We start from the raw sequence: 23,671 nt of genomic DNA, 5'->3' as shown, positions 1-23,671 counted from the left end.
ATACACATAAATGCATTAAAGCATGTACTTTTTCTGCTCTGGTGTAGCATTTGTGTTTTATAATCTCTCAAAGTATATTCTTGTTTCTAATAACAACTGTTGTATGTGCTAATTTTCTTCTTATATACTAACTCTTATTCTCTCGATCTTTTTCAATCCTAACTCAAATTAAGGATGACCGTAAGTCTGTTATGATGTGTTTCTGTGTGGGTGTCTATATATCCTATGTGAATGCATACAGAGTCTCACTGCAGACTGTCTGATGCTTAGGTCTGATTTCTTGTTTGTGTCTTTGCAGCCCCAGAAGCTCCAGACAGACCCACAGTCACCACAGCATCAGAAACCTCGGCCTATGTGACATGGATTCCCCGTGGAAACCGAGGCTTCCCCATCCAGTGCTTCCGTGTGGAGTATAAGAAGCTGCGGAAGGACGGAGGAGGTGGAGGCGGAGGCGGAAGCGAGTGGGAAGTAGCAGAGGATAACATCTCCCCATCGCGCCTTTCAGTGCAAATCAAAGGCCTGGAGAAAGGTGGGCTTCACCATCATCATCCTTATCACTATCAACATCACCAGCATCGGCATCCAGTTTCCATATTTTATTTAAATGCGCCTTTGAAATAATACAAACTATAGAGAGTTTGTAAACAGTTAATGAAATGGATTTAAGAAGTATCAGTAACTGTGAAAAAAGGTCTGTCCATATAACCACTGTCCAGAGAAAAACATGCATCTCCAAAATTGTAACTTTACAGGAGAAGAAGAGAAGTCTTGCAAAAAGGGTTTTTGGCAAAGCATTTTTGAGCATTTCAATCAGTCCATTCCTCATGAAAATTATATGCAATGTTAAGGACAGCTGCCATGCCATTATGTAGAAAAATAAAGATCAGCAAAAGTATAGATATATGTTTTTCTTTGGACAGTTACGATATACAAGTTATAAGAAAGTCAAAGTCCAGGATTATGTTACACTCAAGGGTATGTTACACGCAAGTTTTTTTTTCAGTATTTGAATAAAATAATAAAAACAATAGAAAAATAAAGAGAAAAATATTTCAGTACCAGAATAATATGAAGTATAATACGTAAAATTTTATTTAAAAGTTATAAATAATTTGACCTACTCTACATTTGAACCCATTCTGATATGAAGTGGTTGTTTATCAGAGGTGAAATATTAAGTGATTTTGCTGCAAATTTGATGCAAACAAAAGTGTGTATTGTTTAATAATGTCTTTAAATGGTTATTTGTGCATTACAGGGACTTCATACAAGTTTCGTGTTTTGGCGGTGAACGTTTTGGGGGCGAGTCCTCCAAGTGCCCCCTCTAAAGCTTACACAGTGATGGGCAGCAGCCAGACCAACCCACGTCCTGTTGACGGCCCTTACATCACCTATGCTGAAGCCATCAATGAGACCACCATCATCCTTAAGTGGACCGTGAGTGTGCTCTCCTTAAATTGATAGTTTGGTGAAAATCACATTTATACTGTTTTTCCTTCTCCTAGAGGTAGACAGTCAGCCTTGTCTAGTATCCTTTGTTTTAGCATGGTAATGGAACAAGTAATGGAAGCTTTTGTAGTGGAGGCTTTATGCTGTTACTTTTGTTCATTTTTATAGATAACAGTTTACAGTGTCAGGAACAACATAATCAAGTGAGATTACTTAACTGATTAACATGGCTTAGGACAAGTTAGGGATGCTGTTTGTTAATTGGTGGGGTATAAGCTTCCATCATTTCATCATTCACTAATGAAGCAGACTTGACACACCAAACCTGACAAACTATCACATCTGTGCTTAATCTGAATGAGTGCCAGCATGTTTCATTGCAGGGTGATGCGTTTGTTCTTGGCACATCACAAGCTTTTTTCTTCCAATGTCTTGTTTAAAAATAGTGTGTCTACAGATTCAGCCCCTAGAAAAACGTTTTCTTCATGATGTGTGTCCAAACATAGTGATTGTCAGTCATTAAAGGAATGCTTTTCTCTCTTCTCAGTACACACCAGTGAATAACACCCCCATCTACGGCTTCTACATCTACTACCGACCCACTGACAGTGACAATGACAGCGATTATAAGAGAGATGTAGTGGAGGGTAAGTCATAATGAACATTTTACAGCAGCCATCGTAGTAGCGTGTTTCTAACATTCGTGTTTGGAGTATGCAGTGAACATGGTGTGATGTTACTGTGCAGGTGACCGATACTGGCACGCCATCACTAGTCTGCAGTCTGAAACAGCTTATGATATTAAGATGCAGTGTTTCAATGAGGGAGGTGTCAGCGAGTTCGGGAACGTCGTCATCTTAGAAACCAAAGGTACATTTCCTAGTGCTCTTTTTTCCAGTTTCTCACCCAGATTACATGTTTTGATTAATTTCTGAGTGATTATATGTACGCATTTATTTGCTGAATTTAACACATTGGACAAAAACATGTAACAAAGTGTGGCCTCTTAAAGCACATATTATATATTATATTGAAATTTTGTCCAACTCAAATGTAATAACAGTGCAGTTAAAACATGTAGAAGAAAAATAGTCCCAATGCATTAATTAAATAAATATATCAATAAATACATGTAATTTGTTTTTCTTATTAATTTAAATACATTTATTTATTTCATTTTTTCAGCTCGACCCAACCAGAAACACACCACCCCAGAGACGTCCTCTCATCGGCCGGACACCAGAGATCCTGTGCCACGCCCGAGCGACCTGCCCTACCTGATCGTGGGAGTGGTAGTGCTGGGAGGGCTCGTCTTCATCATTGTCGCTTTCATTCCATTCTGTCTTTGGAGAGCCTGGGCCAAGCAGAGTGAGTGTACTCAGTAATTGAGGCAGGTTACAGAGAGTGAAGAGTTAAAAATCTCAGTTTAGGCCAGTCACAATTATTACAAAACACCCTGATCGCAGGTATTTTCAGTTTAATTAAATTGAATAATTATGACAGGCTTGGTTCAGTTACCAGACAGCAAATCATTAACAGTATGAATACAAACAAAGTACAAATACAATCATTTCTTTGACTGTAAGCCTGATGATAAGAGTCAGCGATTAATATCTTGGTACTGAAGTATATTTCAGTACTGAAGTGATAATTGTATAGGAGAAGGAAACAAGTGACAGCCGTGACCTTGTGTTTTTGAAGTTATCCGTAGTTGTGTTCTGAAAGATGCTAATGCTTGACTTGTTTGTATTTCAGAACAAACGTCAGATATGTGCTTTCCTGGGGTGACGGCACCCCTGCCCTCCTGCCAGTACACTATGGTGCCATTGCAGGGAATGGCGCTGGTAGGCCACTGTCCTCTGGACTCCCGCCTGAACCCCGGCCATACCGCCTATTCACCCAAAGGAGAGTACACCGCCAACGGGAAACATCACACACACTGCCTTCCTGAACTGCAGCAAGTAAGAACAGTGTTGCAACAACACACCTAAACAGAGAATAGTTTAATATGTACAGTGAAACAGTGTCTACAGTTCATAATGATGGACAATCATTTTGAAGTTTTTCCCTGTACTTAGAAAGAAAAACAGAAAACCCATTGACTCTGACTACATATACACTATATTGCAAAAAGTATTCACTTACCCATCCAAATCATTAAATTCAGGTGTTCCAATCACTTCCATGGCCACAGGTGAATAAAACCAAGCACCTAGTCATGCAGACTGCTACTACAAACATTTGTGATAGAATGGGTCTCTCACAGGAGCTCTGTGAATTCCAGCGTGTTACTGTGATAGGACGCCACCTGTGCAACAAGTCTAGTCTTGAAATTTCCTCACTACTAAATATTCCACAGTCAATTGTCAGTGGTGTTATAACAAAGTAGACGCGATTGGAAACGACAGCAACTCAGCCATGAAGTGGTAGGCCACGTAAAATGACAACGCAGGGTCATTAGATGCTGAGGTGCATAGTGTGCAGAGGTCACCAACTTTCAGCAGAGTTGATCGCTACAGACCTCTAAACTTCATGCGGCCTTCAGATTAGCTCAGGAATAGTGTAGAGAGTTTCATAGAATGGGTTTTCCTGAGCAGCTGCATCCAGGCTTTAGGTTACAAAGCACAATGCAAAGCGTCGATGCAGTGGTGTAAAGCGCCGCCACCGGACTCTAGAGCAGGGAAGACTTGTTCTCTGGAGTGACGAATCACACTTCTCCATCTGGCAATCCGATGGATGGGTCTGGGTTTGGTGGTTGCCAGGAGAACGGTACTTGTCTGACTGCACTGTGCGAAGTGTAAAGTTTGCTGGAGGGGGGATTACGGCGTGGGGTTCTTTTTCAAGAGTTGGGCTCGGCCCCTTAGTTCCAGTGAAAGTAACTCTTAATGCTTCAGCAGACGAAGATTAGTAAATTTCGGATAATTTCATGCTCCCAACTTTGTGGGAACAGTTTGGGGACAGCCCCTTCCGGTTCTAACATGACTGCGCACCAGTGCACAAAGAAAAGTCCATAAAGACATGGATGAACGAGTTTGGTGTGGAAGAATTTGACTGGCCTCAGCTCCTGGCCTCAACATAGATAGAACACCTTTGGGATGAATGAGCGAAGGGTGCGAGCCAGGCCTTCTCGTCCAAGATCAGTGTCTGACCTCACAATGTGCTTCTGGAAGGATGGTCAAAAATTCCCATAAACACAAACCTTGTGGAAAGCGTTTCCAGAAGAGTTGAAGCTGTTATAGCTGCAAAGGGTTGGCCGACATTATGTTAAACTCCGTGGATTAAGAATGGGATGTCATATGCATGTGAAGGCAGATGAGCGAATACTTTTGGCAATATAGTTTATGTTTAGCACCTGCCCATTGAGATCTATTATCTATTTTACACTATCAGAAATAAAAGTAGTAAACTGTCACTGGGGCAGTAGCCCTCATGTAACTGGGGTTGTACCCTCAAGGGTACATCTCAATACCTTTAGTCAGGAAACAGAACTGTAACATAATCCATTGAAATTATATTTTTCCACACACTCTGTCTCACCTCCAGGCTTTTTGTTTTATTGTTCTGTTTCAAACATTAGGTTATGAAAGGATACAAGTATGTACTTTTTACCTGGAAAAACTTATTTACGGTTCACAATCGGACCTTAAAACCGCTCTTGTACCTTCGAGGGAACATTTACACTGTTTGTACTTGGATGAACAAAAAATGTACCTTCACAGAACCTTTATTTCTAACAGTATAAAAAGCCATCACTGTCACAACAGAACCTCTTATTTCCAAAATAGTAACTTTACAGAAGAAGGAAAAAACATTCTAAACTTTGAATGGTACTTTGAAGTACAGGTACTTTTAAAGCATTTCTGTTGTTCCAATCATCATGAAATGTTGTCATTTTCAAAATTCTTTAAGGAAAAAAAAAGAAAACACAAAAATGGAAATACAAGATTTTGTTCTTACCATGATGATATATTTTATAAATATTTATATTCATTAGATGTATTATATACTCTTGGCCCATTTTATAAGATTTTGACACAGAATAAACTTCACCTGGCATTTTCAAATTATGTGATGAGGTTAAAAAAAAATGATACCATAAGGATTTACAGATGTAGAGGATAGAGATTAAGTTGGAAAATACTAAGCATAGGAAAATGGTACCCTTATTAGTTTACACAGATTACACAGGCCCATCTTCCACTGCTTGCTTAAAACCTGAACTGGTGGTGAGAGGAAAGAATACTACATTGAATATATTTGATTCAAATGTGTTTATATTTTCTACATGAATAAAATACATCATCAAATTTTTTTAATTTCAGTTTACTTACTTTTGCCAATAATTGTATAATTCACGTATCCTGAATGTAACATCATTAGCAAATCATCACAGATGTTTTCTTTAGATTAATACATGAAGTTGAAAGGTTATGAATGTGTTGATGCATTTTTGCCAGACATGTGAAGGCTTGTTTCTCTTGCAGGAAGATGGTGATTGTGAAATAGAATGTGGGACGTTATTGCCACACAGACTTTCCAATGGACATTCGCATGCCTATCACTACTCTAATGGGTAAGGATTATTCATTATTAATTATTAATCATTAACTCTGTCAAGAACTGGCCAAGAAGCAAACTAACATGGTCATGTATTCATCTGTAGATTAGGGTGTTAGTTCACCGTCAGAACTGCATTGCCCATGTTTATTTGAAGCTTTTGGTATATTTGTTATTATACGTAGTCTTATTAGCTATGAATAGGCTTTAACAGGGATCACAAGTCTTATCCACAAAGAGCCGATGTGGCTGCAGGTTTTATTGCAGCCTGGCTGCACATCTGATTCTACTTGTTTAATCAGTTGGTCTCAGTTTTCAAACAATAAATTAGTTATATGAGGTGCAAGGCTGGAATGAAAAGCTCTTTGTAGGGAAGATTGGTGACCTCAGATCTAGAATGTACAAAACATCTTATGTCATGCACTTGTGTCATGCAGCATTATTTTTCTAATGAACTAATAAACACTAGCATTAATAAGTTTTTATATATAAAATGCAATACAAAACTCATCTACCAAGCTCTAATTAGTGTTCATTAAAAAGTAACTTTGATTAACTAATGTGATTTTTTTTTTTTTTTTTTGGCTGTCCAGCGTTCCTGCCCATGTGGATGAGGAGAGCAGCTGTGAGCCTGGAGACTCTACTGTAGAGCTCCTCTGCCCACAACCTGAACATCCGGAACACATGCTGGAGAACCACACTCTCTCTGAGACGCTGCACTTAGAGGACGAGATAAGTGCAGGTTAGTACATTTAGCGTCTAGTAACTGGAACAGGGTAACTGACCTATCCAGGCTGAGCCCATTAATGCGTTCTGTCATAGTAGCTGTTACGCAGCTGGACAATATAGTTATAGACGTCAGTCTAATGAGAAACTGTAGAGGCCCGCTACGCCAGTTTTGTCAAAATATGTAAATTTAAAAGGTGCTATTAGCTCCAAATACATTTTTTGTATGCACGTGAAATATCACACTCTATGGTAACAATGGAAGTGCCCAATCCAAATAGTTTCAGATTTGGATCTTTTTTTTTTCCCCTTCCTCTCCAGACCTGCCACTGTTAGCAGTCTCAGACAACACTGTCACCACAGCGGCACTGCAAGACGCAACACAACAGGAAGTCAGCCAGATCCGGTGTGAAAGTCATCCAGAAGAGCGAGGACCATGGGATGGGTGAACAAAGAACAGAAAAGAAAAAAAGGACAAAAAAAAAAAAAAAAGAACAGAGAGTATTTATTTTTGTATAACAGATACTATATTTATATATTTATGCTTGTGTAAATAGTACAGTTTTGTTATCCTGTATATATGGATTGTTTATATCAGATAAACATGTATTACTATGTTTTGCTTGTCACCACCAGGACAAAGGGAGATCCCAACAGAAGACATTAGTAAATCATCTTTCTTGGGCATAAATAAGCTTCACATTGTTCTTTATCTTGCTTCTGTGGATGTAACGGCTGGAAACCTTACCAGTGTTGCTCATGCTTTACAGATAAAAAGATTATCTTTAACCAACTCTTAAGACTGCTAGAATGTGGAGAGCATGAACAAAACAGGCAGCAGAATGCCATATTTAGCAGCAGACCTTCTCCTCAAACACCTTACGTTGAGTAGCACTGTTGCTGCCTACATAACTCTGGTTTGATTGTATGATTGTAACTTTAATAATGTTTTCACTGAATGATTGTAACGTTCATAACATTTTCACTGAATGAAAGTGGCATTATTGGTGGTGGTAGGCTTCTTGGTGCAGTGTTCAACCATTTTTGTACATATATCACTAAGAAATATATATTTCATCATTAACAAAGTATTAACAAATTGTATGCAATGTATAAGCACCATGGCTTTAGTAATATTGACTATGAACATTTTTAATAACTGAATGGGAAACCTGGAATGAACACATCTACCTTAGATTATACTGGTTTTTTTGGTGCTTGGCTGATTTTAAGGAGCCTTACATCTTATAAAGACCATTTAAATGAGTTACAAATTCAGAAATCTTGAATCAAGCTCCTTGGAATCAGGTTTGGCGCCGAAGATCGGAATTTACAGTTTTCAGTTAACTGTAAACTACACTACTGCATCAGTATTAGCCTTCTCACAAAGAACTCTGAAATAATGAAGGAAAACATGAATCTCCAACTCATTTTAGAAGTGTATGTAGCTGTTGTGGTTACATGACCTTGAGCACTATTGCATGTAAATAAAGCTAAAGAAATCATACTGAACTTTGTTTTCATTGCATCTGAAATCACCCATCAACACTTCCTCACTTGCTGTTGAGGGAAAACGTACTTGAGCGTGTTTCACATTATAACACATAAAAATGAATTTTACTCTTTCACCCTACAATGCTCCAGAAGATGATACTGTACAGTGTCTTTAAAAAGAGGAGACATTACCTGTTACAAGACCTCTACCAATAAGCACAAAGCATTTCAAAGGATGAGAAAATTGTGTGATGTATTTGGCTACAGACTACATATAAAAAGAGGCTAATAAGTCACTGTCTAAAGGTTTGCAAACACCTCCTCATCCAAGTTTTTAATCAAGGATCTTAACCCCTTAAATGGTCGGCCCGCTGTTTTTTTTTTTAAACACTACTATAATCTCAGCCAGTTTACATTGAAGTCCATGTAGTTACTGAATTTTAAGCCTTAGTATGTAGTAAACCCAGCATATTAAAGGGTTAAGAAAATCTGTGGAATTCTCATTTATATGGAGTTCTCATTTGCTGCATTAGCAGCCTCTACTCACCTGATGCCCAAGTACAGGTTGGAAACAATAAAAGTCCTCAATCATGTGCTGCTGAAAAACAAGAATTTGCGGTGCAGACGTTTGTCTGAAGAGCAAATTGTGTTCCAAGTGTTAGGAATGTTATGCTTTTGTTCTCACTGTAATTAACAGCTTTATTGTACCTTATTGTGGGTGATTTTTTTTATATATTCCAAAATCATTTTTCATTTCCTTTGAATTTTTGCAACAGCCATATCTTTCAATATACACATTTTATATTTCCTTAAATAGATTGCTACAATGTTCATGTTGATTACTACCTTTTGACTCTTAAAAAAAAAAAAAAAAAAAGAACAAAGGCAAAAATCATGTTTTTACTTGACTACATGCAACATGTATTTGACCCTTGTTGTGGAGCACTAACCAATACCTCTTGGAGTGGCATTTGTGATCCAATACTATTCAACATCAATACCTGACCTCACTAGTGCTCCTGCTGCTGAATGCACTCAAATCCTCACAGCAATATTCCAACATTTAGTGTAAAGCCTGCCCTGAAGAATAGAGACAGTTACTGCAGAACAATATTAAAACTCAAAACTCAAAACTCAACACACACACACACACACACACACAAATTAAAATAAGACATATAGTTCTCTGTTGGCTATTAGCAGACAATTCTAGAAAGTTCTTCTCATGTCTGACCTCAATCTGAAGTAATAATAACACACAAACAAATTTAATTACAAAACAAAAAACATTTTAATAATTGCCTTTGAGTATTTACAATATTTACACAACAAGAGTTGTACATAAATAAGTAAAAGTATTTTAACTCGTTGATATTCCACTAATCAATGAAAAACCTTACTCTCTTTAAGAGATGGAAACATTTTTTAAAAGAACTTTTAACAAAGCAAGTCCTTTAAAATCCGTCAACCATAGTTATTGAAAGATCAGTCAAGGCTGTGATCATTCACAAAAAACACTGGGTATATTTGTAGTGGCAATGTAGGCCAAGTAATAACTGCTTTAGACATTTAGGCATGACACCTCAGTTGTTACTAGTAGGGCTGCTCTCCTTGCAATGATTGAAAGTAAAAATTGCATACTATAAGCCTAGACTTGGATCAATCTCCTTACATTGGAAACTAATCAATTTACTTTAAATTGTGTCCACACTTGCAGGGTCATCTTAATTGTGTCCTCAACTACAACCACAAACTGCAAGTCTGTGGATATGTACCGTATCTTTGCCGAACACACACTTGCAATGAACCTCTCAAATGTTAAATGTTGTACCCCAACATTTTCAGAACAATCTGTTAGGATGTGAGATCTGTACTCAGTCCAATACTACTTTGATGCGTTATGTGGACAGGGGTATGGTCTTGTGCACCACGTGTTTTTTTTTTTTTGGCATGTTTGGCAAATGGGACACACTCAATGGACATAATGACACAAGTGTGAACTTTGGGACAGGCCGACTGTTTTCTGTCAATAATGAATTAACCCAGATATTCCAGACCGTGTTTTATGCTTAAAATGGCTCAGAAAGCCAAATGGACGCGTTCACCTATACCACCTAGATGAAGCACAGCCAAAACACATCAGATAATCAAAATCTCACTTGAGTTAGCAGAAGAAAAAAAAACAATGTTTATATTTAGGTAGTACTGACATAGGGCGAATATTTCATAATCTGCATCTTTAAACTGCAGAGGTTCCATCATGGCCAAGAATGTGACTGATATTGTGGGCTGGGCGATTAGACTGCTTGTTGGAGTCAGATGAGGAAGTATTAGCAAGGGACAGTAAAGGGGACATTGGCATAGAAGAGCCATCAGGGGGCATAGCTGTGGCTATTTCAGGGAACAGGGAAGTCAGATTAAAATTTGATAAATGAGGAGTAATGCCTGAGGAGTTTGCTATAGGCATTGGTGTAATATCTGTAAGCAGTGGGTAGCTTGCCTGTGCAAAGCCCACAGGACGAGGTGGAGAGAGAATAGAGCCAAAGCGATTGTTAAGAGGGGCAGTGCTACTTTTATCAGCACTTGGGCTTGTAAACATCTGGTTAGAGAAATACTGCAAAGGAATCTCACTTGGAAGGCTTGGATGAGCAGCAGGTGAATATGAAGGGTAGAAAGAAGGGAGAGTGTTCTGGGGCTCTACAGGGAGGAGAGCAGGAGTGCGTGAGGCACTGGGCTGGGTGACTGGGGGAATGAAAGATGCATTTGCGTTAATTGGAGGTGGAGGATTCATGCCTCCCTCAGCAATAAAGGAAAAACCAAAGTTCTGGGTGAGATGCTGATCTGAAACCAAGTTGTTGTCACTGCTGACCTGTGCACCATCTGCCATGAAACGCACAATACTTCTTCGTCGACTTTCACCACCTGTCTGTGGACGTCCAAGCAGTACTCCTCCACTTGATGGAAGTGTCAAGGAACCCTCAGGTTCAAATGAATTTACAGATCTCAGATTGCCTGATCTAGGTCGATCTACTGGACGGATCTTTGTGCTTTGCGGATCTGGTCCAATATGGTGAGCCCGTTGACTGACAGCTGAAAGAGACCTTGTGGAGCCTTGCGCACGCCCTGTATCTGAGCTACTGTGTGGTGTTGATGGAGGATGTGGGAGAACTGATCTCACAGCAGAGCCATGCAAATTCCCACTAACCTGAGAAATATGTCCTTTATTGTTGTCCCCAAGGTGCATGGGAGGAGCAGTCTGTGCAGCGTGCAAGTTAGGACTTGAGGCTTTAGCTTGTAGGTCTCCAGAAGAAACCCCAGGAACACAGTTATACTCTACACTTGACGAGGGGCATCCCTGTGTAGCTCTCTGGTGTCCACTTTGATCAGGAAGATGTGGAGCCAAGAGACTTTGCATAAAGCTCTGGTGGCATGCATCTTGCTCACGTGGCAGCCCTGCTCCAGATTGTACCCCCTGTGCCGAAGGATGGGTCCCATAAGTACCACGTGCACGTCCATCCCCAGAAGGACCAGCCCCTATTCTGAACCCTGCTTGTGCTTGAGGACCCCTCTGAACTGGTGCCACAGATTTACTGCTCATGTCACCACTTCGAGACACCTGCACTTCAAAGTTGCCTAGTTGATGTCCACCAACAAGAGTTTTGAAAGGCAAACACTCTGATATTCGTTGGATGTCTGTAGTTCCAGGATGATCTTGGGGGAGCCTACTTTGAGGATTGTGAGCAATATTTCCTTTACCACGTGAGGAGTCAACATAAACTTGTAATTCTGACTGGTCCTGTGAACTGCCACGAGAGGCCTGCAGATGAAGCCCTAGGCGTTGGTCACCAGCAGATGAAGTCTTACCAATAAGTGCTTCAGCAGAATAACTAGAAAGGCGATGGCGTTCCTGTCGGGAAGGAGTACAGGCAAGATCTGATGACCGAGAAACAGGATTGCTAGCCTGTGAGGTCAACTGCTGTTCTAAAGTGCGGGAACCCATTAGCCTTTGCATAGCGCCATGATCCTGCCCAGGCTGACGGTCCTGCTGACTCAAATGGCCGCTTTGATGAGTCCTGGGACCAGCCTGTTGACCCTCACAATTCTTTTCTTGTCTAGTGCTAAAATGTTGCTGCTGTATTTGCTGCTGAAGATGCTGATGGCGTGAATGCGAGCCCTGTTGCTGTATCTGCTGCTGTTGTTGCTGCTGGTGTGCCTGTTGCTGCTGGGAAAGTTGCTGTTTTTGTTGTGATTGGTGTTGCTGTGATTGCTGCTGATGTTGGTGCTGCTGGGACTGCTGTTGTTGTTGCTGCTGCTGTTGGTGTTGCTGAGCTTGCTGTTGGTGCTGCTGAGACTGCTGTTGGTGCTGCTGCTGTGGGTGCTGTTGTTGCTGCTGCACACCACTCTTTTCTAAGTGATGTTGTTTCTGCAAACCAACAGGAGGTCCTGTCTGACCACCACGCACTACTCTCTTTTTATGAACATGCTGATCTTGTAGCAAAGTCCTCTGCTGAATACTGTGAATTTGAGTGTCTGGTTGTGTAAGATGGTGATGGAGTTGGTAAAGGTGTCTCTGCTGCTCCTGTTGTTGCTGATGTTTGAGGTAATGGTTGCCTCCCACATTCTGGCCAGGCTGTGGAGTGCCATGCTGCGTGTGCCCCTGTTGAAGGTGCACAACACCAGATTGATTTTGTTCTTGGGGTGCCAGCTGAGTAGGGCAGTGCCCTTCAGATGGCCGAAGCACAGTGCTCATGAAAGTGTTACCAGAAAATAATGGCCCTCCTCCATCAGAGTGATTCCTTGTCATAACTGTTGAGGAGCTAGGGGGCATTTGTCCAGACATCACTTGGACATGTTCTGTTGCCTTAACATCTAACCTTCCAACACTGGCAGCTGAGCATGGCTTTGAACGCTTGTTAATAGGAAGAACAAGGTCCTCTTGGGCAGAACGCTTTGGCATATCTTTCTGATGTCGTTCAGGTATTCCTGCCCCTACATGTGTCCGCATCAGGGCACTTTTCAAAGGTGTATATTCATTAACTTGCCCTGGGCCAGAGCAGCTTGGGGTAACCTGAGATGATGACTGGGACACCAGAATTGCCGCTCCCCCCGGTGATGCAACAGATACTTGCTGACCAAGGTTAGGAGACCCTGGGTAAGGTTGGATAGAACTTGGCCTGATAAGGTTGTTGACATTAAGACTAGTGAGGGTGCCAGGTTGCGACTGAGAATAAGCCATGCTCAGCGGAAGTCGGACACCAGTTGTACCACTACCTGAAACCTCAACCAAAGGACCTCGGACTGAAACTTGTGACGGAGTCTTTGACACATTTAAGTCAGCCTGCTTTGCTTGCTTTAGCTGCTGATTTGTGACCCTTTCCTTGATGATAGGGGTTTGCTGTGTTTTTGGAAGATCCCAACTAGTGGCAGTTGCACTTGATGGGTTGTCACCACTACAACTACTACTCCTTCTTGAAGGGCTGTCTTGCTCAAATATGGCTCTAGCAGCCATTGCTAAGATTTCAGCCTGCTCAGAAGTGAAGCTAAAAGCTCCAAATGTATTAGAACAAGCTGTATTATTTTGTCCTGCAGGAAGCAACGATGCAACTGAAAATCCCCGGCTACCTGAACCTCCTGCCATTGGTGAATCAGTCTGTCTATTTATTGCTAGTGGGGACTCAAAGGATTCATTTTCCAAAGTAGTCACCTCCTCTGAAAGAACGGTCTCTTTTTGTGAGAACGACTCTGTTTCCGTTACATCTGCTGGGGTTTCACTTGAATGTTCACCACTGACAGGTTCTTTGCTCTGATTTGATTCTGTGAGCTTGACACTCATAGAATCAATGTGACTAGTAGGTGGCACAGACATATTAATTTCTGGCTGTTTACGTGGCTTGCCAAAAGTGTTCCTAGACTCTTGAGACAGAACAGGAGGTGTCGAGTCTGAGGGTAGTGATGTAGATGGACCTGAACAAGAAGCTGATGTTGCAGGCAAAGGAAAATGTGTCTGAATCTGTGGAGAGTTCACTGATTTACAGTTAGCCTCTCTTGCAGGCTTAGCTTGAACTTGTGAGATGTTCTGCAACAGGGAAGCTGCAGGCCCACTCTTTGTTGGACCAACAATGGCATCTGAATGTGTACTCTGGGGTGGGTGAAGTGCAGAATCAACAGATGAAACCACCAATTTATTTTCTGTAGAGCTAACGCTGGCCAATGTCGGTTTATCCTGTGTTAAACTGACATTTGATTCGGTTGGTCTGCAGCTTGTAGAAATGCTGTTTGCCAACTTGTTTGGAGAAACTGTTTCAGTCAGTGCACTGGTTGTGGAATTACCATTCATCACTGATCTTGACTCTTGAAACCTAGTGTCCAGTGTGCTACACTGCGAGGATAGAACAACACTAACTGTTGACTCATTGGGTTGAAGGTCAATATCAGAACTTAAAATGGCACCACTATTTGTATGGATGACTAAACTATCCTTGGGTGAACTTGTAGCAGTATTAACTGTACTAACTGTTAAACTGTGGAATGAGGTGTTGATATCAGTAGAATTTTCTTTACTTTTTGATGCTCCATCCACTAGGGAAGTCAGCTTAGATCCATTTGTTGAAGTACAGACAGTCATGTCGGTTGTTTTACTACTTGAACTAACACCAATGGCTGAAGAACTGCTGCATGTTGAAGCAGCACTGATCACCACAGATTTGGTATGAGTGTTAGTCTTAATGCTCTTATCTTCATCAGTAGAACTCATGAATTTAATGTCTGTTGGGGACGAAAGTCCTTGCGTAACGTTCTCCTCTGAGGCCTTTTTATGTGCTGGCTTTGCAGCAATTGGACACATGCTTCTCCTCTGTTTTGGCTCTTTTCTCCTTGATGATCTAGCCCTTTTAGCAGATATCTGTTTTGGTTGGCTAACATGGACCACACTACTCTTCTTTGGCAGGATGTTAATCGCACAACTGATTGATGCTGACGACACAGGGACAGTAGGGGGCAGAACAGTCTCAGCGGAAGCACTGAATACCGAGACAGGTTTGGCTGGAGAAGATTGGACCGTAGTGTTTGAGGGTGGAGCGATGGTGTTTAGTTGTAAATTGCTTTGACTTGAGACCTGTGAAATGCTCTGGCTAAGGCTAGTAAGGGCACCCAAACAATTTAATGCAACATTGGTGTTGGATTCCTCACTTGTGGGTTGAATGATTTGTGTAGCACTTTGGCTAACCTGAGAGCTCCCCTTCTCAGCTGACTTCACTGACTGTAAAACATATACCTGTCCATTCACAGTGATAGTCTGGGGTGTCTGTGTCTGCACCTGTGTAGAAGGACGAGGGAGGATGTGAACCAGTTGTTTTGTCACATTTGCTTGGACAGAAGTGGTGCACAGGGAGTTCGAAGTAGCTATCTGGTTAGGCAAAGTAGGGGTTGTAGTTGGCACAATACTCGTTGGATGATTCTGAGGTGGCATGGTTGGTGTCTGGATAATGACTATGTGCTGGCATGGCGTCTGACTAGTTACATCTTCTCTAACTACTTGTGGAGCTGGACATGGACTGGCCTGCTGCAGAATAACAACATTTGGATTGTTCTGAGGAGGAGTTGTCCCAATAACTGACGTCCCATCAGAGTTCATCTGCAGAACCTGCATGGTCTGAAGTACTGGCAGTGTGGCAGCTTGAGGCTGGGGCACAACAGTGTGCTGAAGTGGAGGCACAATGGCAGACTGGGCCTGGGGCATCACAGCTGGATGGGCTTGAGGCTGAGATGGCATAGCAGGTTGGGGATCAGGCTGAGGTGGTGTAGTATGGTGAAGTTGAGGCTTAGGTTGTATGGCTGGGTAAGAGTGGGACTGGGTTGGAGGAACTGCTTTAGGTAATATTGTAGGCTGAGCCACGACAGCTGTTTGTGATTGAGTCAATAATGCTGTCTGGGGTACAACAGATGGCTGATGAAGTACTGCAGGTTGAGACACCACAGTTGCCTGTGATAAAAGTGATGCCTGAGTAACTACAGCTGTCTGAGGAAGTATAGCTGGATACAACTGGGGAGGTCTAGGCTGTACAGGGAGGTGTGCTGGTGCAGGGGTTTGCGGTTGCATAGAGACTTGTGTTTGTAACTGGAAATGAGTGGGATGCACTTGGGGATTTGCCACAACTGGACATACAGACAGCTGCTGAACATTCTGCCCTGAGTTACTGGATTCTGTGGCCAGAGCTTGACAAACAGGCTGTACTGTGTTACCAGTGAGTTGTAGTGTTGTCCATGTAGTCTGTGTGCTGTTAGCGGCACTGGTCCTGTGATGGGTAGAGCTGGTTGGTAACGTATGGGCAAAGGTTCTTATTTCAGTATCCTGTTGGAACACTGAAGAAGCATCAGACACAGGGGGGTTATTGACTACAGTTTGAGGCAAGGAGGTAAGACTAATTACAGGCTGAATTTGAAGAGGCGTTGTAAGACTGGTGGAAGATGCAAGACTTGATGTTGGGTTTGCTGGCGGAGTTTGTTGAAGAGGTGCAGTGACCGCAAGCTTCGGACATAAGCCTTGAAGAGTAATATAATTCACAGGAGGGGGCAATTTGGGTGCAACTGGTGCCACAGCAGTGTATTGTTCTACAACTGCAAGGCAGGGTTTAGACACCGCAGGAATCAGAGTTGCCAGTGGAATGTGCGAAGATGTAGTAGAGGAGACTATTATTTCATTTATTTGTGCTCCATCTGTAACACCGAGCGTTTGACCTGCACCCATTTGTAGGTCACAAGAAGGCTGGATGGTTAAAGCATTTACTGGTTGCTTATCAATGTGAGAGATTTGAGAGGGATTTGAAGGAATGCACGTTTTAGCTGTAGAACAAGACGTAGAATTCCCATTAGAGTACACAATTATCCCCTTTGACATCAAGTGAGTTGGTGTTATTTTCGCTACTTTGGTACAGCGTTGCTTGCCTTTCCAGTGTATAGTGGGGTCATCCAGAAAGTTGATGCCATTAGCTTTAAGGAGCTCGATGTAATGAGCACTTTCCTTTCTTAAGTCCTCCAACTGCTGTCGCAGGCGTTTTATCTCTTCTGCTGCAGAAATATGATCAATACTGTTGTCAACAGAGGTTGCATATTGACAGATTCATTTAATAACATCCTATCACACAAAAGCATTATTTCACTACAGGAAACAACATATGGTTACAAGAACTTACAAACTGCAATTAGCATCCCACCCACCATAACTGCAGTCAGCTCTTACCTTGTACTTTGTCTCCGCCACTGAGCAGCATTTCATCATTCTGCTGCTTTAACTCAGTGATGTAACGAAATGCTTCACCCAGAATCATATTTTTACTCTGTAATAAAAAATAAATCCATTAAGAAAGAAAATTATTGTAATTCAATCATTCCATATACCTTGTACAATTCTTGACAGCCTGTTTTATTTTGTGCAATACCTGTTTTAAGGCCTGAGAGCAGGGCAAGAGGTCTCCAATTCGTTTGATACCAGCATTGATCTTCTCTTTGCGGTGTCTTTCCACTGAATGAGACATATGAGGGTTGATTGAATAAGTGAAGTCAGAAAACATTAACAAAGAAGAGGGAAAAAACAGGTGGAAATTCTAATTCATGGTTTATGAAATCACCAAAGTGGGTTTAAACACTCACACAATCACCTAATTGCAATTATCTGAGATGATCACAATTATTTAAGCCAACTTTATTCATTTTCTACAGTTGTTAGATTTAACAGACATATGCTGAAGCAAACAAAATGTGAATGTGAAAATAAAAACAAACAAGAACATAAACAGCAAATGCTTTTATCGAGACCTAAGAGCATCTCTACATGGCAATAATATTCATGTGCAATTAGTGCATTCAAATATACATTTACAGCCTAAAGTGCATTTCACATCCCTAAAAATTAACTGTGCAATCCAATAATTAAAAATTTCTTCCAAGTTTAGCGAGGTACAGCGAACTGGGAGCAGTACAGTTCAAAAGGAGGAAAAGTGCAGTGTTAGAAACTAGTTACTAGATCATAATAGACATAGGCATGAAAGCAAACCAGACACTAACATGTCTAAACAATAGACTGCCTATAATTTAAGCATAAAAACACAGGGGACCAACCCTTATGGAAACCAATATATTTATATCAGCAATAATCTGTTAATAAGCTTAGATATAATCATTTGTGTTGTTATATCAGATCTAAACATCAGCTGAATAAACAGAACATGATAAAACCATAATAAATGTTGGTCTTAAATAACCCAGGTAGTATGCTAAAATACAGATACATTTCTATCTACCTATCTAGGTAAACACTTGATCCTCAATACAAGGTGCTATGCTTATCACACTAGAGGCACTAACCTAACCTAAATAACTACTGAAGCTTCATAAACTTGCTTCCTCACCTGCATTGTGTGTCTCTTTGTTTTTCTTCCTCCTGACATTGAGAAAAACAAATTAGCATATAACTAGCAATTAATCAACATGACTAAAACTTTACATTTAATAAGAATGGTTGTGTCACAGTTATGTAGGTAAGGTAAAACTTAATAACTACTTTGCTGGTTTCTGAGTAGGAGGCTGGTTCTGTATTATCTCCGGCATTGTGGCACACACTGCAGCCTGTTCGTCAGAAATACATTGTGAGAAGCCAAAATCAGGTTGAAGAAAATGCAACACACATTTAAACAGCTGTTAAATTTATGACAGAGAATGAGCTATAAATACATCCTACCTTCCAGCAGTGGGCAAGGGAGTATTACGTGCGCCAGCTTAAAAGTCTCAGGAACCACAGCCCTGAGATCTTCATGAAAGTATTCACTGTGAAGTAAGTAAATGGCAGACAGGCAAAAATACAAGAAGATTCAAGAATACAAGAATTACTAATTAGCTGCAAAAGCCAAAGTCCATGAGAAAAATCAAGAAAATTATACTAAGATTGCCATCAGTGTCAAGTTTGAGGGCCTAATTAATGACTCCCAATGTTTATGTTTCCCAGTTCCCAATGAAATTGTTAGACTATGTCCACAAGGAAGCAGAGACCTCTTCAACTTCTTTAAGGTACACCCATTGCTAAAGCAGGTGTTCAACTGTACACACACAACTTATATAATTTCCATAGAAAAGCAATGCCAACAGAAAATAACTCTTTGGAGCAGCCATCCACAAGGCTAGCTAATGCCAAGCGTTAGCTAGAGGTTAGCACTACCAGGCCTCACTAATGACTGGATGAAGTCAAATCCACACAGCAGAAATCCATCATCTAGTGCAAGGGCGCACACTATTCCTGAAGGGCAGATGTCCTGCATAAAATGACAATCTTCCTCCATTAACACACACTGTGCTTGGCATCAGCCTCTAGTACCAGAGTTGTGCATTGCTGATCTAGTGTAAAAGCCTTCATAGAATAGTAGAGGCAGTTACTGCAGAGTAAGAGAGGACAAACTCCCTATTAATACCCCTTATTTCAGAAGACGTGTTGGATGAGCAGACGTCTGCAGACTTTAGCACATTTAGTATACCTCTTCTATTCTAAGCAGTACCAAGTGCCTCATATGAAGGAAGCATGAACATCTTTTTGAAACTGCAGCCCTGCATCTTAAGTCTCAGTGTGCTAATGTCATAAAAGGGTTTTCTCTTCCAGACAACCCATTGTTGATTTTCACAGGAGCAGAATTCATTTTTTAAACTTAGCGCCTCTAAAGAAGTTGTCAAGAAGTCTTACTCACGTTATTCCGCACAGACGCATTTACCCCACAAGCTCATAATGTCTGTCGATTACTTAGCTACAGTGCTCAACATCACTAAGGTAGTAATACTCTGCATTTTGCTGAGCTACCTTATACTTTAACGAGGAAGGCAGGTCCGAAATAAATGCAACAGACTAAAGTCACTAATGCATTTTAGCACTACGACGTGGAAAACGAGGCAACTCTTTCACCGTTAGCTACATGGACTGCGCAATGTTAACCTAAAATGTAGGTTACTGTGATTTCAATTCATATGAAATGTAAGCTACCCTGAACCCCCTAAGAAAAAGTACGGGTCGAGCAAGAGCTGAATCTGGTACCTTACACGCATCTTATTCAATTAGCTGGCTATCGCCAGAGCTATCTACTTAACGCTAGCTAGGTTAGCCAGCTTCACGACTAGCTAAGTATCATTAAACAACAGTTTATTTTACATGGCCTGAATGAACATTTAGACCAATGAAACACTGGACTAAGGTGAGACTCCCAGTTAGATATACTGTGTCAGGCAATAAAACGACTTCATTAGCCAAGTTGCCGACTTCACTGTCTGACACTGACAGCACAACTTAGCTTAGCTAATCTAGACAACCTCCTAAAAAGCTATATGCCTGTGTTGTGGACAAGACCGCCAGCAGCAGACATACAGACGCTATAAACCGAGTTAAAAACGACAAATAACACTGGCCGTCCTTTCTTTACTTGTAAGAACAGCTACACAAAGCTGCTACGGCTAGTTAGCAATTGAGCTAAAAACAACTAGCTAGCGGTGGCCGGATTAGCCTCTCGGCTAGTTTATTTTGTGCTTCTTGCGGTTGATTTACAAACCAAAATATCAGCTGGCTAACTGCCTCGAGTCCGATACAGTTTAAGGCATGGAAAACCTACCAACAGCTCCTGCATTCCGCAACGAATATTTAAAAAATCCCCCGTCAAAAACTTTGCTTTCCTTTTCAATTCACTTCATATTTCCAATGCTTGACACAAATAAAAGTGGGCGGGCAAAAATCAAAGAGTCGCCCAATCACGTCTGTGAATAAGAACGATGGCCAATAAGGAGCTACGGCGAAGCAAACGTGCGTGGTTTATCCTAAGATGATCAATACATTAGCAGTCGAAGAATTAGGATAAACTGATGCTTACAGTGAATACAATAACGCGCCTTTCCACCTGCATATTTACAGAAGCCAATCACTATAGCTCCATCTTTCCTTGACAATAAATTCTATGGTAGAATATATCGTCCCCCCGGAATTATAAGGTCCTATCGGATATTTTTGTCAAAACTGAGTTTTTCAAATATTCTTATTCTGTGACAATTTCTAAACATTACGTGAGGTGTTTTTCTGAGTTGTATGCATTTTTGGACGCTTTATCTAGAAAACAAAAAGGTTCTATCTCCGAAGTCAAACTCTAGCTTAGTTCTATAAGGTTCTATTTGCGAGCCAATCAGCACTTTGAATACACACAAGAGGACCAATCAGGTTCGGCTTCTTTGTCATGTCGCCGCACTGCCGAAACTCATAAATTTTGGAAATATCAAGCCTTGAAGGCATTTAAATAGTGTACATTGTATTAACAGGGTCTTATCTACAACATAAATATTAGATTTTTATTTTTTTTTTCCTTCTTTCACCCAAAATAAGACATTTTAGCTAATTAGAGTCACGTTTCTGAAATAAAACAAAACCTCACTGCTTTTTTATTGACCGGCTACACTTGCTTGCTGGGACAGTTCATTACAGAAGCTGGTTGCTGTGAAACTAATGGTTCCTGCCTGAAACTGACCTCTGCACTGGACTAAACATTTAGCACTGACATTTGTACTTAATCTGCAATGCTTTTATATTATTATTAAGTGACCCTTATTAGTCCCACAACGGGGAAATTTCACCTCCGCATTTAACCCATCCGTACAGTGAAACACCACATACACTCTAGTGAGCACACACACACACTAGGGGGTAGTGAGCGCACTTGCCCAGAGCAGTGGGCAGCCCAATCCGCAGCGCCCAGGGAGCAGTTGGGGGTTAGGTGTCTTGCTCAAGGGCACCTCAGTCATGTGCTGTGGCTCTGGGGATCAAACCGGCGACCTTCCGGTCACAAGGCTGGTTCCCTAACCTACAGCCCATGAATACAAAAAAGATGATTTATCCAAAAATACGAAATAAATGTTATAAAAAATAAACAAGTACTAAAACTAAATGGCATAAAAAGGTCATAGAAAGCATTAAAAGACACTCTGTTAAGGCACTAATTTTCACTTTAATACAAATTATGAGTAAGATGTGTTCCTTGAAAATCATTGCTTCTTTTGGTGTTTCGTCAGGTGTAACATTATAATTCCAAGCAGAAAGTGAGTTCTTAGTATTAGAAGGTTCTATCTGCATTTGACCGGTTTAAAAAAACAAAGTGGTAGGAATTTGATATTAAACATTTAGAATACATTTAGGGGGTCTCTCACTTTCATGTATGACACAGGCCTGTTCCACGTATCAGTTTTACTATTTGGAATCCAAAATCTTTGAAGTGCAATATCTCTAAACTGCTCTGAACGCAAACAGAACCTCATAATTCCATACAGCTGTGCCTAAAGACATTTTGTATACACAGATCAGCCATAACATTAAAACCACCCCTTTTTACAATATAGGAGCACTTTGTAAACCCCCTTTCACCCTGTTCTTAAATGGCCATGACCCCACAGGACCACCACAGAGCAGGTATTATTTGGGTTGTGACCCATTCTCAGCACTGCAGTGACACTGATGTGGTGGTGACGTGTTAGTGTGTGCTGCGCTGGCACAAGTGGATCAGACACAGAAGTGCTGCTGGAGTTTTCAAACACTCAGTGTCCCTGCTGGACTGCAAATAGTCCAGCCAACAGTTTCCTGTGGCCACTGATGAACTGATGAACACAAACTATGTAGTAACAGTTGAGCTACTGTCTCTGACTTCACATCTACAAGCTGAACCAACAAGACAGTAGTGTCTAACAGAGCGCACAGTAAGTGGACAGTGTTTAAAAACTCCAGCAGCACTGCTGTGTCTGCTCCACTGAAACAACCTGTCAGTGTCACTGCAGTACTGAGAATGACGCACCACCCATATAATACCTACTCCATAGTGGTCCTGACCACTGAAGAACAGGGTAAAAGGGTCTAACAAAGTATGCAGAGAAACAGATTGAGTACAGTCTGTAATTGTTGAACTACAAAGATTCAAAAGAATTTCCTAGGGTGATTCACCACTGGCCCAAAACTAGGCTTAGTCTGAGAAACCGACCCTATAGGTCCAAAAGTTTGTAAACACCTGCTCATGCAATATTTCTTCTCAAATCAACACTATTAATAAAGAGTTTAAGTGACACTTTTCAATCCCACAAAAGGGGAAATTTCACCTCCGCATTTAACCCATCTGTGAAGTGAAACACCACATACACGCTAGTGAGCACGGTGGGCAGCCCGATCCATGGCGCCCGGAGAGCAATTGGGGTTAGGTGTCTTGCTCAAGGACACCTCAGTTATGGACTGTTGGCGCTGGGGAACAAACCGGCAACCTTCTGGTCACAGGGCTAGTTCGCTAACTTCCAGCCCATGACTGCCCCCCTGTTTGACCCCCCTTTTTTTGCAGTGACAGCCTCTACTCTTCTGGTATGGCACTGGATGTGAATGTATTCTGCTACAAGAGCATCG

The 23,671-nt window shown here is 41.2% G+C and overlaps 2 protein-coding genes across 4 annotated transcripts in view; one reads left to right on the top strand and one right to left on the bottom strand.

Moving 5' to 3' along the window:
- The window catches only part of boc (BOC cell adhesion associated, oncogene regulated), a 43,325-nt gene extending 35,086 nt beyond the window's left edge, over window positions 1-8,239 (top strand). Inside the window, exons 11-19 of the mRNA XM_017717203.2 lie at window positions 299-529; window positions 1,259-1,437; window positions 1,997-2,096; window positions 2,197-2,319; window positions 2,635-2,817; window positions 3,205-3,410; window positions 5,934-6,022; window positions 6,600-6,748; window positions 7,054-8,239. Coding sequence (XP_017572692.1) covers window positions 299-529; window positions 1,259-1,437; window positions 1,997-2,096; window positions 2,197-2,319; window positions 2,635-2,817; window positions 3,205-3,410; window positions 5,934-6,022; window positions 6,600-6,748; window positions 7,054-7,181 — 1,388 coding nt within the window. The 3' untranslated portion in view covers window positions 7,182-8,239. The remainder of the gene's footprint in view (window positions 1-298; window positions 530-1,258; window positions 1,438-1,996; window positions 2,097-2,196; window positions 2,320-2,634; window positions 2,818-3,204; window positions 3,411-5,933; window positions 6,023-6,599; window positions 6,749-7,053) is intronic.
- A 1,876-nt stretch (window positions 8,240-10,115) lies between these two features.
- Window positions 10,116-20,970, bottom strand: LOC108439039 (basic helix-loop-helix domain-containing protein USF3). 3 transcript variants are annotated; one of them, XM_017717217.2, is made up of 7 exons: window positions 20,865-20,970; window positions 18,962-19,047; window positions 18,785-18,849; window positions 18,633-18,664; window positions 17,664-17,746; window positions 17,465-17,561; window positions 10,116-17,292 (listed from the first exon to the last, which is right to left on the bottom strand). In XM_017717217.2, the coding sequence occupies exons 3-7, from the start codon at window positions 18,829-18,831 to the stop codon at window positions 10,466-10,468; spliced, it is 7,086 nt and encodes a 2,361-aa protein (XP_017572706.1). In that variant the 5' UTR covers window positions 18,832-18,849; window positions 18,962-19,047; window positions 20,865-20,970; the 3' UTR covers window positions 10,116-10,465. The 3 variants fall into 3 exon arrangements, with proteins under 3 accessions (XP_017572706.1, XP_017572722.1, XP_017572714.1); XM_017717233.2 differs by having other exon boundaries at window positions 10,116-17,289; XM_017717225.2 differs by having other exon boundaries at window positions 18,962-20,946.
- Between the last annotated feature and the right edge of the window lie 2,701 nt (window positions 20,971-23,671).

The sequence above is a fragment of the Pygocentrus nattereri genome, chromosome 24, assembly GCF_015220715.1.
Source record: "Pygocentrus nattereri isolate fPygNat1 chromosome 24, fPygNat1.pri, whole genome shotgun sequence".
NCBI classification, from domain to species: domain Eukaryota; kingdom Metazoa; phylum Chordata; class Actinopteri; order Characiformes; family Serrasalmidae; genus Pygocentrus; species Pygocentrus nattereri.
Note: the sequence above shows the minus strand (reverse complement) of the source record. Positions and strands in the feature narration are given on the sequence as shown.